The 15144-nt window shown below is 41.7% G+C and overlaps 1 protein-coding gene across 3 annotated transcripts in view; it reads right to left on the reverse strand.

Moving 5' to 3' along the window:
* The window catches only part of CDKAL1 (CDKAL1 threonylcarbamoyladenosine tRNA methylthiotransferase), a 338705-nt gene that overhangs the window by 182614 nt on the left and 140947 nt on the right, over positions 1-15144 (reverse strand). For all 3 annotated transcript variants that reach the window (XM_077353032.1, XM_077353031.1, XM_077353034.1), the window contains exon 8: positions 12537-12640. In XM_077353032.1, the coding sequence (XP_077209147.1) occupies positions 12537-12640 (104 nt within the window). The remainder of the gene's footprint in view (positions 1-12536; positions 12641-15144) is intronic.

Consider the following 15144-nt stretch of genomic DNA (forward strand, 5'->3'; position numbering starts at 1 on the left):
GGACTGGAACCATTTTCTGGGGTGGAAGAGTTTGTGGCCACAGCCCATAACCCTCCCCTCCATTTCTGCAGCCCAAAACAGTTCCTCAAAAATACTACTCCTGGGTAGAAAGGGAACTATGGAAACGTGCCAATGGATCAGAGCATAATTGCTGATGTGGAAACACATCTTCTGGCACATTCAGGGGCTGGAGTGTAACGGAAATGAATATGGACATGACAGCTGTCTGTTCCACCCCAGTCCCCGTGACAGACAGGATTGACTTACCCGCGAGGACCCTGTCAGGTGGCATAAGAGATAGGGAGGCGGAGGCAGGGCAGAGCACTGAAGAAGAGCGGTGGCGGCAAAGTGTGCACATCTTGATGTGGCTGCAGCCCAGGGGCCAAAGAAGAGGAGCACTGGAGTGTGTGGGCCTTGGCATGGCCACAGGCTGGACCTGGGTGCCGAAGAAGAGAAGCAACAGCGGCAGCTCAGGGCCAGGCACCGAAGGGCCAGGCACCGAAGGCAGGCTGAGGTGGAACAAGCATAGTTCAGCGCAGCCGCAGGCCAGGGCCCAGTGCAGAAGATGGGCAGCAGTGGCGGCGTGGCACGTAAGACAGGTGGTGGCAGTGAAGCAAGGGGGCTCAGTGCCAGGCCTCACCAGCTGCTGCTGCACCCTTCCACCTCTTCCCATATTGGCCTCCACTTGAGGCCGAGTATCCTAGTCTCCTTTTCCAGCCTTCAGGTCAAGAAGGCTGACGGATGCTGCCGTGGGGGCAGGGGTGGCCCCTGGCAAGAATTACATTGGCGCAAATAATGTGTTTCCACATAATCTGTGACAATCCAATTATCACAATTCCCCCCCTTAGATTCCTCAAAGCACTTCTTTATGGCTCTTCTCTATATGTACAACTTCTGACCAATGTAAACAAAATTTACAATCTACAATCTAAATATGTTTTTCAGACAGCCTTGTCCTTGTGGAATCCTCTCTTAGGCTTGTCAATATGGCTTTCTCAGTGATAGGACCAGTTCTCTGGAATTGTTTAAAAGATCAGGTGTAGAAACCACCTTTACTGGCTATAGAGGGCATTTAGTAGAGATTAAACTGCCACCAACTAAAAGAAGCAGCCAGAGATGGGTGCATGGCGAAGACTTTCCTATGGAATCACCGAGGGTCAGACACGACTGAATGGATAACATTATCAAACTGCCACGGTAGATTAATTTTAATCTGTGTTTTTAAGTTTCGTTTTCACTTTGTTAATGGGTCGATACTTTTGTGTTCCTGCTACTTGTTGCATTGTTAGATACCTCGAATCCAAGCATTGAAGGTGAAACAAAACAGAAATATTTCAAATACATAAATAAATTCTGCAGAGTATGCTGAATCAGAATACAGGTTAGAAACTTCAAAATGTTCAAAATACGGGATGCACACTGATGCAATCTAGCAATAATCCTATTTCCACAGTACAGAAGTTACATAAATGCAGAAGACATAAAGAGTCTTAACGGGAATGCAGAATACTGATATTTACATATTTTTGTCCTGGCTTTCCAGCTCATGGTCATCTGAGATCTAGGTTTCTTTAATATAAAGCTATATGGTCTTCTGAATTCACATCAGGTTTAACAAACACATTTGCACTTGGCTGTTATTTTACAAATTTATTTTTTAAAGTTTACCCTCTGGAAGTAGTGACTGAGACGCCAGTCTGTTTTTTTTATTCCAACCTTTTGTAAATATTTGAAATGCCTGTTCATTAACAGTTTCACGTTTATTCAGCACTGTTGTTCTGCTTATGAACTGGAATGGGCTTTTATGCCCCTTCTTCTCCACCCCACCTGGATTGGCTGAGCCGGAGAGAGCCTGCTGCTTAGATTCAGTCTGTCAAACTTCAAATCATGCTCCAGCTGAGACCTAATCAAAGGCATCTGACCCGGCTTGCAAATAAACCAGGGACAGGAGCGGGTTTATTTATTTATTTTACCTGGGGCATGAGGTCTGCAAATAAAAGCAAAGAAAAGGACAGATTGCAAACACAAGTTAAATTAAAAGCAGCCACAGCACCTCCCTTTGGGCAACGCTGGAGCACCCCACAAGGACAATGGCAATCACAATTTGTACAGGTCAGGTTTACAACATGCATTTTAAATTAAAATGTAAACATCTTTGAATGCAAGCACATACCGGAAAACGTAGCACACATTTCTAAGCAATCAAAGTATATGTGTTAGTGTTTTAAAATGAATGTTCTCTCCTATATGACCATGCAAAAAGGAGGGGGGAGGGAACACACCAACGTTGAACATATTAGTGCTTATACCACATTCATCACAGGCATTTTACCTTAATGTAATTGTGAATTGTTCTGTACGTATATTTCAGATCCATCCCACCATTAACATTTTACACTTATCTGCTTTAGGATACTTTGGGCTAATCCTGAGTTGAGCAGGGGGTTGGACTAGATGGCCTGCATGGCCCCTTCCATGATTCTATGAAACAAGACTAGAAGTAGGAGTTTTGGTTGCAGCTGATTTATGTCAACCCCATGAGGTATTCAAGGCAAGAGATGTTCAGAGGTGATTTCCCATTGCCTACCTCTAAGTCAGCCTTTCTCAAATTCTCCAGGCATCAAGAAACCTCAGAAATGGTGCAATCGTGCAGAATATGGTTGGAAAGCGTAGCTATGTACATTCCCACCTGGGGCCCCTCCCCTTCCCACCCCCTCCAGGCCTATCACTGGCCATTTTGGGAGGGGTCACTCTGACATGACCATATCACCGCAATAAACGTTTGAGATATAGATGTTAAATTCATGTATCATCACAATCTATAGGGCTCCCAACTCCCCAAAATCTTGCAGGCCCATAAGCATACCATTAAAATCCATTACGCAAATCAGGTGCAATAAAATCAGCAGAGCTAATTTTTGTATATTCTTTTGACATGTGCATCATCTCTGATCCTACTGAATTCTAGAGGTAGTAAGAGGCAATGAGTGGAGCTACAGAGATGCAAAAGCAATTAAAACAAACCGGTAAAAAATTACACACATCAGGAACACTCAATGCGAAGAGCTGAATGAAAACATATAGCTGACTATATAGAGACAATATATAGACAATGAACAAAATTAGTAGGATCCATATAAAGAAAAAGTGAAGGACGTCAGGAAATAAGGTCATCTTAAACTTAACTTGTGTAAGACCGTAACTATTGTGGGTGGGTATGAAACATTCTTTTCCTTTTAAAATATGGATGAGAAGGCTGTCCACTGTTACACTACCGAGAATGAAATTTCACAGGTAAACACATATTTTCTTTGCTCTGTCAGTACCAAGAGGGAACAGTCTTAATTCCATGGATACAGAAAAACCATGCACGACCAGGACAAAATAAATTGGGCCATGCTAGCACCATCTGTTGCAGAATCCAACTGCTGAAGGCAACGCTGGCAAGAAAGAACATTGCTCAGTAATGGAGGCCCAACTGCTGCTCTGCAGATCATTTCCACTGAAGGACAACGTCTGCAAGCCACGGAGACAGCAAACCCTTGATTAAGAATAAAATCAGAGTCCAGTAACACCTTTAAGACCAACAAAGATTTATTCAAGACGTGAGCTTTCGAGTGCAAGTACTCTTCCGCAAATTAAGAAACCAAAGTGCCTCAATTATTGGAGGAGTCTATTTCCAATGTGAGATGCTGCCGCCAAAGTCACCAGTAGCAATTATTGCAAGCGCTGATCTTGATGAAAGGGAATGGCTACTCTCCTGGTGTCAAAAGGGGTGAATGAGCACCATTATTCTCAGGCTGAGAAGCACCCTGAGTGCCAAGTGATCAAATGTCTCAGCTGCCAATGTCCCTTTTACATCTGAAGTCAAACACAGAGAAAAGAGGCATTCATAGAATCATAGAGCTGGAAGGGGTCATACGGGGCCATCTAGTCCAAGCTCCTGCTCAATGCAGGATCAACCTAAAGCATCCATGATAAGTATCTGCCCAGCCACTACCTGAAGACTGCGAATGAGGGGGAGCTCACCACCACCTTAGGCAGCCTATTCCACTGCAGAAGTACTCTGTAAACGCCCCCCCCCCCGATATCAACTGGTACTTTTCTACATGTAGATTAAAGCCATTACTGTGGGTCCTATCCAGTGCAGCCAGCAGGAACCGCTCCCTGCCCTCCTCCAAGTGAGAACCTTTCAAATACTTAAAGGGAACATTCATTTCTCCTTCATAGCTACCCCTACAGTTCTACTCCTAGATGCTGGATCGACAACTAGTATCAATGCAATATATTACTAAAGTCTTGGTCATGAATGCAAAAAGTCCCAGGTTTTGTTCCTTATGACAGGACCATTACCATTCTCTGTTAGGGGGTTGCTTAGGAGCAAAGCAATGACTATTGCAGGAAAATGTATTTTATGAAGGTTCCTATCTGATCCAGCTCCTGAAGACTGTTTTCAATTCCTGCCAGTCTTGCATCACTGTAATTTTGATTCAGGATATGTCTTACAACTCTTCTGCTCCTACTCCCTAACCTTCCCTGCCCCCCAGTTTCTCTCATCCCTAGCTTGTGTCAAAGCTATTTCTATTTATTTACTGATTTAGGAATTTATATTCCACCCTATCTTTGAAAACTCATGGTAGATTACAGCAATATAAATTACATAAATGCAAGATAAAATTTCAAATTAAGCATTAAAACAAAAAATTGAATAATAAAAATTAGTTGTTAAAATTGCCTCTAGTGCTTTATTTCTCATGTGGGGAAGAGCTCTCAATAAGGTTTCAGACCAGCAGAATTGGACACAGAGGTCAGTGGTTACTGATGTAACTTCTGGCCTCAACCACAGACTTGGCGGAACAGCTCCATCTTGCTAACCCTGCAGAACTGTCAAAGGAACTATCCGCTGCCTGTCATCTCCAAATTCCAGAGCATCCCATGTCAATTTCCGCTGGACTTATCTGCTATCTGTTAGTTATGCTGGCTATAGAAAGGCAGTTTAACCCACTGACTTACTTGTGCAAATTAATTTACTCACTAAAACCAGTTAGATGGATTCTCAATCGGAACTGATCCTCACACTACTGCAGTTCACCACTGACAAAAGTAACACCTGTCCCCTCCATCGCTTACCTGGAATCCAAGCATTCCCGACCAGGATAACCGAGGTAAGTCCAATCCCGTCAGATCCTGGAAACTAAGTAGAGTCAGCCCTGGCTAGCACTTGGAAGGGTGACCTACAAGGAATACCAGGGCCATGATGTGGGGGCAGGCAATGGCAAACCACCTCTAAACATCTCTTGCCTAGCTGCCGGACAATCTTAGGATGACCTGGCTACGTTACACACATGCCATACAATAAATAAATAATCCAAGCATTGCAATATACAATTTCTTGTGTGGCAGTAGATTGGGACTCTTCATTCAGTGCCAGCATACTTACCTGAAGCTGGCCTAACATTTTATCAACTACTACGGGGTGGCCAAACTGTGGCTCTCCAGATGTCCATGGACTACAATTCCTATGTGGCCCTGCCAGAAGCATGCACATGGGAAGGGGCACATGGGAATTGTAGTCCATGGACAACTGGAGTGCCACAGTTTGGCCACCCCTGAAACACTGAATTCAACTTTTGATCCAACATTCAGTTTGTTTATAATATTAACTCCATTTGCTATTTGTCAGGCACCTAATGTCTGAACAAATGAAAATTCTAACATACAATTTATATATCTAGACACACATACACACACACACACACACACACACACCCTTCTTCACAACCAATAGCCAGTTCACGACCAAAAGGGAATCAACTTGATAACAGTCATGGTTCATGTTTTATTGAATGGTGGTAACAGAAACAGCCAAGCATATGTAATTTATGAGGCATTATAGGTTTTCCACGCGCAAAACAAGTATTTGCAAATCTAAAAATACAAAGGAGGGAATGGGGAAAAAAAGGAGTGGAAAAAGCCTCATCAGGCAAAACCAAACCCACATGAAACAACCACCTTATTTCCAAGATCAACCTCCAGCTCCTCAGAAGAATGCCCACTGAATAGGGCAATGTAGCAACCCTTCGCCTCTGGTTTCCCCTCAAAAGCTGCCCTTAAAAGCACAAACCCAAGTTAATCTAGCTGATAAAGCTTTCAGCCACAAACTACAGCACACTCGACCTCAGGCAATCAGACTATGCCAGCTAAGCAGAAAAGGCGTTTTATAAACACAACAGCCCTGAAACAACAATCCTCAATTTTCTGACCACACAGTGGATCTATGGCAACCATATACACACAGAGAAAAGTCACCATAAACAGAAAACAAGGATAAGGACATAAAAATCCAGAAGTAAGGCTTCCCCCCACCCCCTGGTAATGTATAAAGGTTAGCTGAAGGGCAGACTTTAAAAAAAAATGCCGGCATTGAGTATGCTAACATAGATTATGACTCACTTTTTTATACTGAGCTCCTTATTTTTTTTTAAGTTATTGTTTTCCATGCTTCTATTTGTGCAGCACAGTAGTCTTCATGGATCTCTAGATAAATAATACTCTTAAGAACTGTAAACATCATTTCCTCCCCCCTTTCACGCGCTATTAAGAAATACTGGGGGGGGGGAGAGGTTGTTCATGTTATCCCACGTAGCTTTAAAAAAAAAACCCAGCCATTAAGCACTTCGACAATAACAAGAAATGCCAAGACCACAAAAGGTAGCAACAAAACACATTTAGCTATCTTAACAGAATACATTCCTCATCACTTCCATCTTTTACATCTTTGGGGACCATATGAGAAAAGGGTGAATAAAAGCTCTCTGAAAGTTTACTGACACGTGTAATAAAACAGCGCACCCAAATGATCTACAAACTTCTATCCAGCTGCCATTTGTACAGTTCTTATGGAGTTTGTTTTCTTATCTTCTATTACATACTTTCTAAGTCTGGGAGCTGCCTGTGACATCCCAAACCTTCCTCTAAGTCTATGTGTTTGTACTGGCTATATGGCGACAGATATTTGCAGTGTTGTAGTAGTGGAAAACCCCTACTGCCAAAGACCCCTATTTACCTTGGAACACCCCCCTGAAACCACAGTGTATGAAGTGCTGAGTAAGAATCAGTTAGGAGTAAAGGTCATGAAGTGGACCATCACTTCATACAAATTGCTTCCTACATGGAGTCAAGTCCTCAGGGTAACCAAGTTGCTGCCATGTCACCTTAAGCGGCAAGAGAAAGCTATACTTATTAAATAATGACAAAGAATATGATAAAACACAACAGTGATGTTTTTTTTCATTTAATCAAAAGCAAGCCCTTGCACTGGCCAAGACCAAACAGTCTCCCTTTTTGTTGACCTTCCTTCCATTATGCTCAACAACAGGCCACTTCAAGTCTTAGGGGATTGCAACAAAAGACAGTGAAACAATCTCCGGGATACGCAGACTTCTAAAGTTGAGACAGTTTAAAAACAAACAAGTAACACATGTAAATCTAAAACAGCTTCAAACTGAAGAGCTTACTGGATGTTTAACACACACACACACACACACAACCCTCCAAGAAAATGTGGGGAAAAAGACCAAAACAAACCTTAAACAATGAATAAGCAAACAATGAAAAATAAAATAACAGTATTTCAAAGCGAAAAGAGACAAATGCTTCACTATTCTAATGAAATTGTCTCAATGTACAATGAAAGCCAAAGTTGTGTCTGGATTCCTCTCCTTGGAAAGTAATGGGGGCAAATCCCCCAAAGCAAAAGACATGTTCCTGAGATTATACAAATTTAACCTGATGCCTGAAATTAAACATTCCAGTTCTTTGGGACTCAGCTAGACCTGAAGCTGGCCTCACACCATTTCACCAGTACAACTTATCTTGTTGTAGTAAGTCATCCTGCTCAATTTACATGTTTCAACACAAGGGTACCCTGGATTATCACAACCTCCAGATCCAGCAAAAAGAAAATATAAAATTGCTCCTGTTAAGGCTAATAACAAGAAATTCTGATTGTGTATATTTTGTGTGGAGAAAAGTGATTGCAGGGAAATCAACAATCAATCAATACACCTTTAATGGCATGAAAATGGCACTGAAATGTATCCAATTTTATTCCTCATTGGTATAAAATTATAAATCACTGACCAGTTGCAACTTCCACTGACTTACCAGAGACTGTTTTGTAACCAGAACCATCTGTTTAATATAGTTTTGTCCCAGGTTCACTAGCAGAATTGTTCTGCCTCTTTCATTTTATTCTCAGAACCACCCTATGAGGTAGATCAGGCTGAGTGAGTGGCACAAGCAAGCTTCTATAACAGAGTGGAGCTATGAATCTGGTTTATTTATTTTTTGTTGAGATTTATTTGAAGGCTGGCTCATAGCTACACAAGGCTGGCTCATAGTGGCTTACAGTCTTAATAAACCCACAATTTAAAAACCCACAATATAGCCCCATAAAATTAATATTCCCCCTTCAAGGATCGCTGCCTTGTTGTGGCAAGGGGGCTTGCGTAGTTCAGTGAAGCTATGAGCTATACCGTGCAGGGCCACCCAAGACGGACAGGTCATAGCTGAGAGCTCTGACAAAAGGTGATCCACTGGAGAAGGAAATGGCAAACCACTCCAGTATCTTTGCCATGAAAACTCTATGGACAGTTCCAATAGGCATAACGATATGACGCCGGAAGATGAGCCCCTCAGGTTGGAAGGTGTCCAATATGCTACTGGGGATGAGCAGACGGCTAGTACAAGTAGCGCCAGAATGAATGAAGCGACTGGGCCAAAGCCGAAAGGACGCTCAGTTGTGGAAGTAACTGGTGGCGAAAAGACAGTCCGATGCTGTAAAGATTTTTATTCCATAGGAACCTGGAACGTCAGATCCATGAATCAAGGTAAGCTGGACGTGGTCAAACAAGAAATGACAAGACTGAACATCGACATTTTAGGAATCAGTGAACTAAAATGGACAGGAATGGGTGAATTTAATTCAGATGACCATCAGGTATACTACTGTGGACAAGAATCTCGCAGAAGAAATGGAGTAGCCTTCATAATCAATAAGAGAGTAGGAAAAGCAATCTTCGGATACAATCCCCAAAATGACAGAATGATCTCAGTTCGAATCCAAGGCAAACCATTCAACATCACAGTGATCCAGGTCTATGCCCCAACCACTGCTGCTGAAGAGGATGAAGTTGATCAGTTCTATGAAGCCCTACAACACCTTCTAGAAGCAACGCCAAAAAATGATGTGCTTATCATCATGGGGGATTGGAATGCTAAAGTAGGAAACCAAAAGATAACTGGGATAACAGGCAAGTTTGGCCTTGGAGTACAAAATGAAGCAGGGCACAGGCTGGTAGAATTTTGTCAAGAGAATACAATGGTCATAGCAAACACTCTTTTCCAACAACCCAAGAGACGACTCTACACATGGACATCACCAGAAGGTCAACACAGAAATCAGATTGACTATGTGCTCTGCAGCTAAAGATGGAAAAGTTCTATCCAGTCAATAAAAACAAGACCAGGAGCTGATTGTGGTTCAGATCATGAGCTTCTTGTTGCAAAATTTAGGCTTAAATTGAAGAAAGTAGGGAGAAGCACTAGGCCACTCAGGTATGAACTAAATCATATCCCCAACGAATACACAGTAGAGGTGACAAATAGATTTAAGGAATTAGATCTGATAGACAGAGTGCCTGAAGAACTATGGACGGAGGTTCGCAACATTGTACAAGAGGTAGCAACTAAAACCATCCCAAAGAAAAAGAAATGCAAGAAATCAAAATGGCTGTCTGAGGAAGCTTTACAAATAGCTAAGGAGAGAAGGGAAGTGAAAGGCAAGGGAGAAAGAGAAAGATACACCCAACTGAATGCAGAATTCCAGAGAAAAGCTAGAAGAGATAAGAATGCCTTCTTAAACGAACAGTGCAAACAAATAGAAGAAAACAATAGAATGGGGAGGACCAGAGATCTTTTCAAGAAAATTGGAGATATGAAGAGAACGTTTCATGCAAAGTTGGGTATGATAAGGGACCAAAATGGTAGGGACCTCACAGAAGCAGAAGAGATTAAACAAAGGTGGCAAAATTATACAGAACAATTATACAAGAGCGAGCTTAACATCCCTGATGACCACAGTGGGGTAGTTACTGACCTGGAGCCAGACATCCTGGAATGTGAAGTCAAAAGGGCCTTAGGAAGTCTGAGCAATAATAAATAAAAAATAAATATAAAAATAAATAATAAAAATAATAAAATAATAATAAAGGTGGTGACAGCATTCCAGTTGAACTATTCAAAATATTAAAGGATGATGCAGTAAAAGTGCTACACTCAATATGCCAGCAAATTTGGAAAACTCAACAATGGCCACAGGATTGGAAAAGGTTAGTTTACATTCCAATCCCAAAGAAGGGCAATGCCAAAGAATGTTCAAACTACCGCACCATTGCACTAATTTCTCATGCTAGCAAAATTATGCTCAAAATCCTACAAGCTAGGCTTCAGCAATATGTGGACCGAGAACTTCCAGAAGTACAGGCAGGATTTCGAAGAGGCAGAGGAACTAGAGATCAAATTGCCAACATACGCTGGATCATGGAGAAAGCTAGGGAGTACCAGAAGAACGTCTACTTCTGCTTCATTGACTATGCTAAAGCCTTTGATTGTGTGGAGCACAACAAATTGTGGCAAGTTCTTAAAGAGATGGGAATACCAGAGCATCTTATTTGTCTCTTGAGAAATTTATATGCAGGTCAAGAAGCAACAGTGAGAACTGAACATGGAATCACTGACTGGTTCAAAACTGAGAAAGGAGTTCGGCAAGGCTGTATACTGTCGCCTTGACTATTTAACTTGTATGCAGAGCACATCATGAGAAATGCGGGATTAGAGGAGTCACAAATTTGGATCAAGATTGCAGGGAGAAATATCAACAACCTCAGATACGCAGATGATACCACTCTAATGGCAGAAAGTGAAGAGGAACTAAAGAGCCTGTTGATGCGGGTGAAGGAGGAGAGTGCAAAAGTTGGCTTGAAACTCAACATCAAGAAAACAAAGATCATGGCATCCGGCCCTCTCAATTCCTGGCAAATAGATGGGGAAGAAATGGAGATAGTGACAGATTTTATTTTCCTGGGCTCCAAGATCACTGCAGATGGGGACTGCAGCAAAGAAATTAAAAGACGCTTGCTCCTGGGGAGGAAAGCTATGGCAAATCTAGACAGCATCCTAAAAAGCAGAGACATCACCCTGCCAACAAAAGTGCGTTTAGTCAAGGCTATGGTCTTCCCAGTTGCAATGTATGGCTGCGATAGTTGGACCATAAGGAAGGCTGAGCGTCAAAGAATTGAGGCTTTTGAACTCTGGTGCTGGAGAAGACTCTTGCGAGTCCCTTGGACTGCAAGGCGAACAAACCGGTCAGTCCTAGAGGAGATCAACCCTGACTGCTCTTTAGAAGGCCAGATCCTGAAGATGAAACTCAAATACTTTGGCCACCTCATGAGAAGGAAGGACTCCCTGGAGAAGAGACTAATGCTGGGAGCGATCGAGGGCAAAAGAAGAAGGGGACGACAGAGAATGAGGTGGCTGGATGGAGTCACTGAAGCAGTAGGTGCAAACTTAAATGGACTCCGGGGAATGGTAGAGGACAGGAAGGCCTGGAGGATCATTGTCCATGGGGTCGCGATGGGTCGGACACGACTTCGCACATAACAACAACAACAACAAAATTAATAGGACCACGGCAGTTACCAAACAGATGTCCTGGCAGGCCCTACTCTATGCGAATAGGAAGATAAACTAACAAAGTTGGAGCCATCCTAAAAATGAGGGAAGGGGAAGCAGAAAACGAGGGGAGATCAACAATCTGAGGCTGATTCTGTGAAGGCTCAAGGAGGTAGCAGGTGACAGTGGATGAGCGATAGGGTTGTGAGTGTCCTGCATAGTGCAGTGGGTTGGACTAGATGACCCATTAGGTACCTTCCATGATTCTATGAATCTTCCAAGCCCTAGCCCTGACCTAATGCCTGGTGGAAGAGCTTTGTCTTGCAGGCCCTGCAGAATTGTGACAGCTCTGTCAGGTGCCCTCAGCTAATGCCACCATGTAGGGGCCAGGACCAAGAAGGCCCTGACTTGGTCAAGGCCAGGTGAACTTGACGAGGGCCAGAGATCACCAGTCTGTTAGTGCCCCCAGAGCAAAGCAGCCAGTGGGGGGTATAGGAGGATAAGCGGCCCTCAGGTACGTAGGGTCCAGACCATGTAACACCTTAAAGGTCAATACCAAAACCTTGAACTTCATATAGAAAAAGACCAGCAACCAATGCAGCTGCCTCAGAACAGGCTGGATTGACCGAGACTGCGGTGTGACACTCTTAATCACTATACAATACTGGTTCTTTATAAATTTCTACAGAAAAGCTTACTGACAAATCCACCCCTGAAATTCTAGTAAAATCTGGCAGCATACTGAAACCAGTCAACACAGACAATGCCTGCAAGGAATGAAGATTTTTTTCCAAAAAAATTACCTTGAAAAGACTGTTTCGCTCTGTTTACCAGCTCTTGAACAGGATAACTCGCTAGATCTCCTCTGGCATGTTTGGTTTTACAATATGTACATGCATTCAGGCACCTGGATTAAAAAAAAGGGGGGGGGACAAGCACAAACACATTTTAGTAAATTACATTTAAGATACACTCATTCTATTTTAATTATTTTAATTATTTGTATACTCCACTCTCAATTTAACAAGCCATTAAAAGCAAATAATAATAATAATAATAACCAAACCCACCATACAAGTAACCTAACAAAATAATGATGATGACAGTGAGCATAAAATTTCATTTATATCCTACCCTTTCGATGCTCACAGTGCATAACAATATAAAACAGATACAAAAGTTAAAATTTTAAAACATTATAATTTGTGCCCCCCAACTAAAATCCCAGTGGGGGAGGTTGTGGCCGGAGTCACCAAGCAGCAATATAGATCATTATATCCAAGTTAAGACTACTGTAAAGTGCTCTGAGTTGCCTTTGATAAATAATATTGAAAATTCATCTGGTCCCAAATGCAGTGCAAAGAGTATTGCCAGGGGCTGGTTACAGGGAGTATCTCATCCACATGCTGAAAGATTTGTTTTCAGCCACAATTTCAGCCACAAAGTGCTGGCTTCTATAAGGTCACAAAAGGCTTGGGGTCCGAGTACCTGAGGGACCAGCTTCTTCCCATACAATCGTGTCTGCCAGTTAAGATCTGCCTCTCGGCCTGTGCCATTTGTGGCCCTGCCTTCAGAACTGAGACTGATGGGAAGTAGGGACAGGGCATTTTCTGTGCTTGCGCCTCACATTTGGAACATTCTCTTCATTGTCTGGCACCTGCTTTACAGACTTCCAAGCATCAGGCCAAATGTAGCTTTTAGTTAGTGGGTTTATCATTCCAGCTTTTCATGGACAGCTTTATTTTATGGATAGTTTTATTTTATGCTGCTTATTGTCACACTGGCAAGCTAATTATGCTGAGATTTGGAAGCCTAGGCTTTTCTACAAATGTTTTAAATGTTTTCGAAAACAACAATACAAAAAACTTTAATGGCATCCAAAATATAAAACAGTATACAAATTAGTTCTGTGATACGGATCTATAAAACTATAAAAATTACAGCAGACAAGGGAGCAGCAGGCAGAGAGAAACAGACCTATCCATTGGCAATATGATAAATAAAGAAAAATGTCCTATTTTTGTGGTTTTCCTTGTTTCTTTATTCTTTAGGACTTCTGTCAAAACGGAATCCAGGTAATCTCCGTTTTCAGTTCTTTCATCAGTGACAAGTCCTTATATATATTAATAGTATAATACTGGCCACAGGCTCACATAGGTATGGGGATACCAGTCTGTATTGACACATTCCCTGTATTGATAGCAGGTACAAAAAGATAAAGCCAGTGATGTTTACTGCTTTACCCTATGGGTCATAGCTATAGATAAAAACTTGGCTATCTGTTCAGTGGTCTCCGAACAATTATCAGTAAGCAGAAATTCAAGAGACCTAGCATCTGTAACATTAGGAAAAGGCCAAAGTGGGGAAATCAGATCAGAATGTTGATGGTTATACATCTCACATTGCAAAATAATATGGCAAATTGAGTCTGGTTCTGTATGGCAATACCTGCAGATTCTTTCCTTGTGGAGAATTCTCTTATACCGGCCTTCAACCGGAGAGAAATACATTTAGTCTGGCTAACATAAACGCTCTACAATTCAAAGGTATTATAAGGTTGGAAAAATAATGAGCCATACAGTTTGGTTAGACCAGGAACTCGTGGAGAACACAGCCCCCCTGAATCAGCATAAATTATCTGGAGATCAATAGCCTGGATTTTTCTTTGGATGGTTTGAAAATATGGTCCTTTCCAGAGTTAGCTAAAGAATCAAGATCATTATCTATGGATTTAATTTTAGAGGCAGTTTTAAATCTTCAATTGTTCATTGTTTTGTGGGTTATAATCAACGCTTTAACATATTTATTATGCTGTAAACTGTCCTGAGCCCGTCATCTGGTAGGGGTGGTTATATAAAACTAAAATAAACAGACAAACAAACTAACAAACCAACCAACATGATGTCGATTGAAAGTCACCTCAAGCAGGACTCTGATAAGATGACACAGAATTCTCCTAAATAAATACAACTTATCAAAATAGAACAGCAACAAACACACACTCAGTAAAAGCAGTAATACCCAAATAAAATAGCAATTGAATCACACACAAAAAATGTTCCATGACAGAAAAAGGAGGGAAAGGAAAGGAAAAAAAATCCTCAGCAGATTCAACAAAAGATCTACATATATCTTCACTCTTAATAATTGCATAGGCTTCAGTAAAATATTCCATGCGTAAAATATTCCATGCTTCCCACTCTTAGTAGGTATCCATTTTCCTTTTGCAAGCAAACTCAAATCTTCCAATTATTAGCATTTTAGAATTTAATCCTTTTCTTCCTTCATAGAGCTTTCCAATCCATAGAGGATGACATCAGAATTCTGATCCTGGTATTTATCTAAGCATTCATATTCCTCCATTTTAAGCAGCAGTGTCATCACCAGGTATTTCTAAAATATTGAGGGATT

The sequence above is a fragment of the Paroedura picta genome, chromosome 9 (genome assembly GCF_049243985.1).
Source record: "Paroedura picta isolate Pp20150507F chromosome 9, Ppicta_v3.0, whole genome shotgun sequence".
Taxonomy (NCBI): domain Eukaryota; kingdom Metazoa; phylum Chordata; class Lepidosauria; order Squamata; family Gekkonidae; genus Paroedura; species Paroedura picta.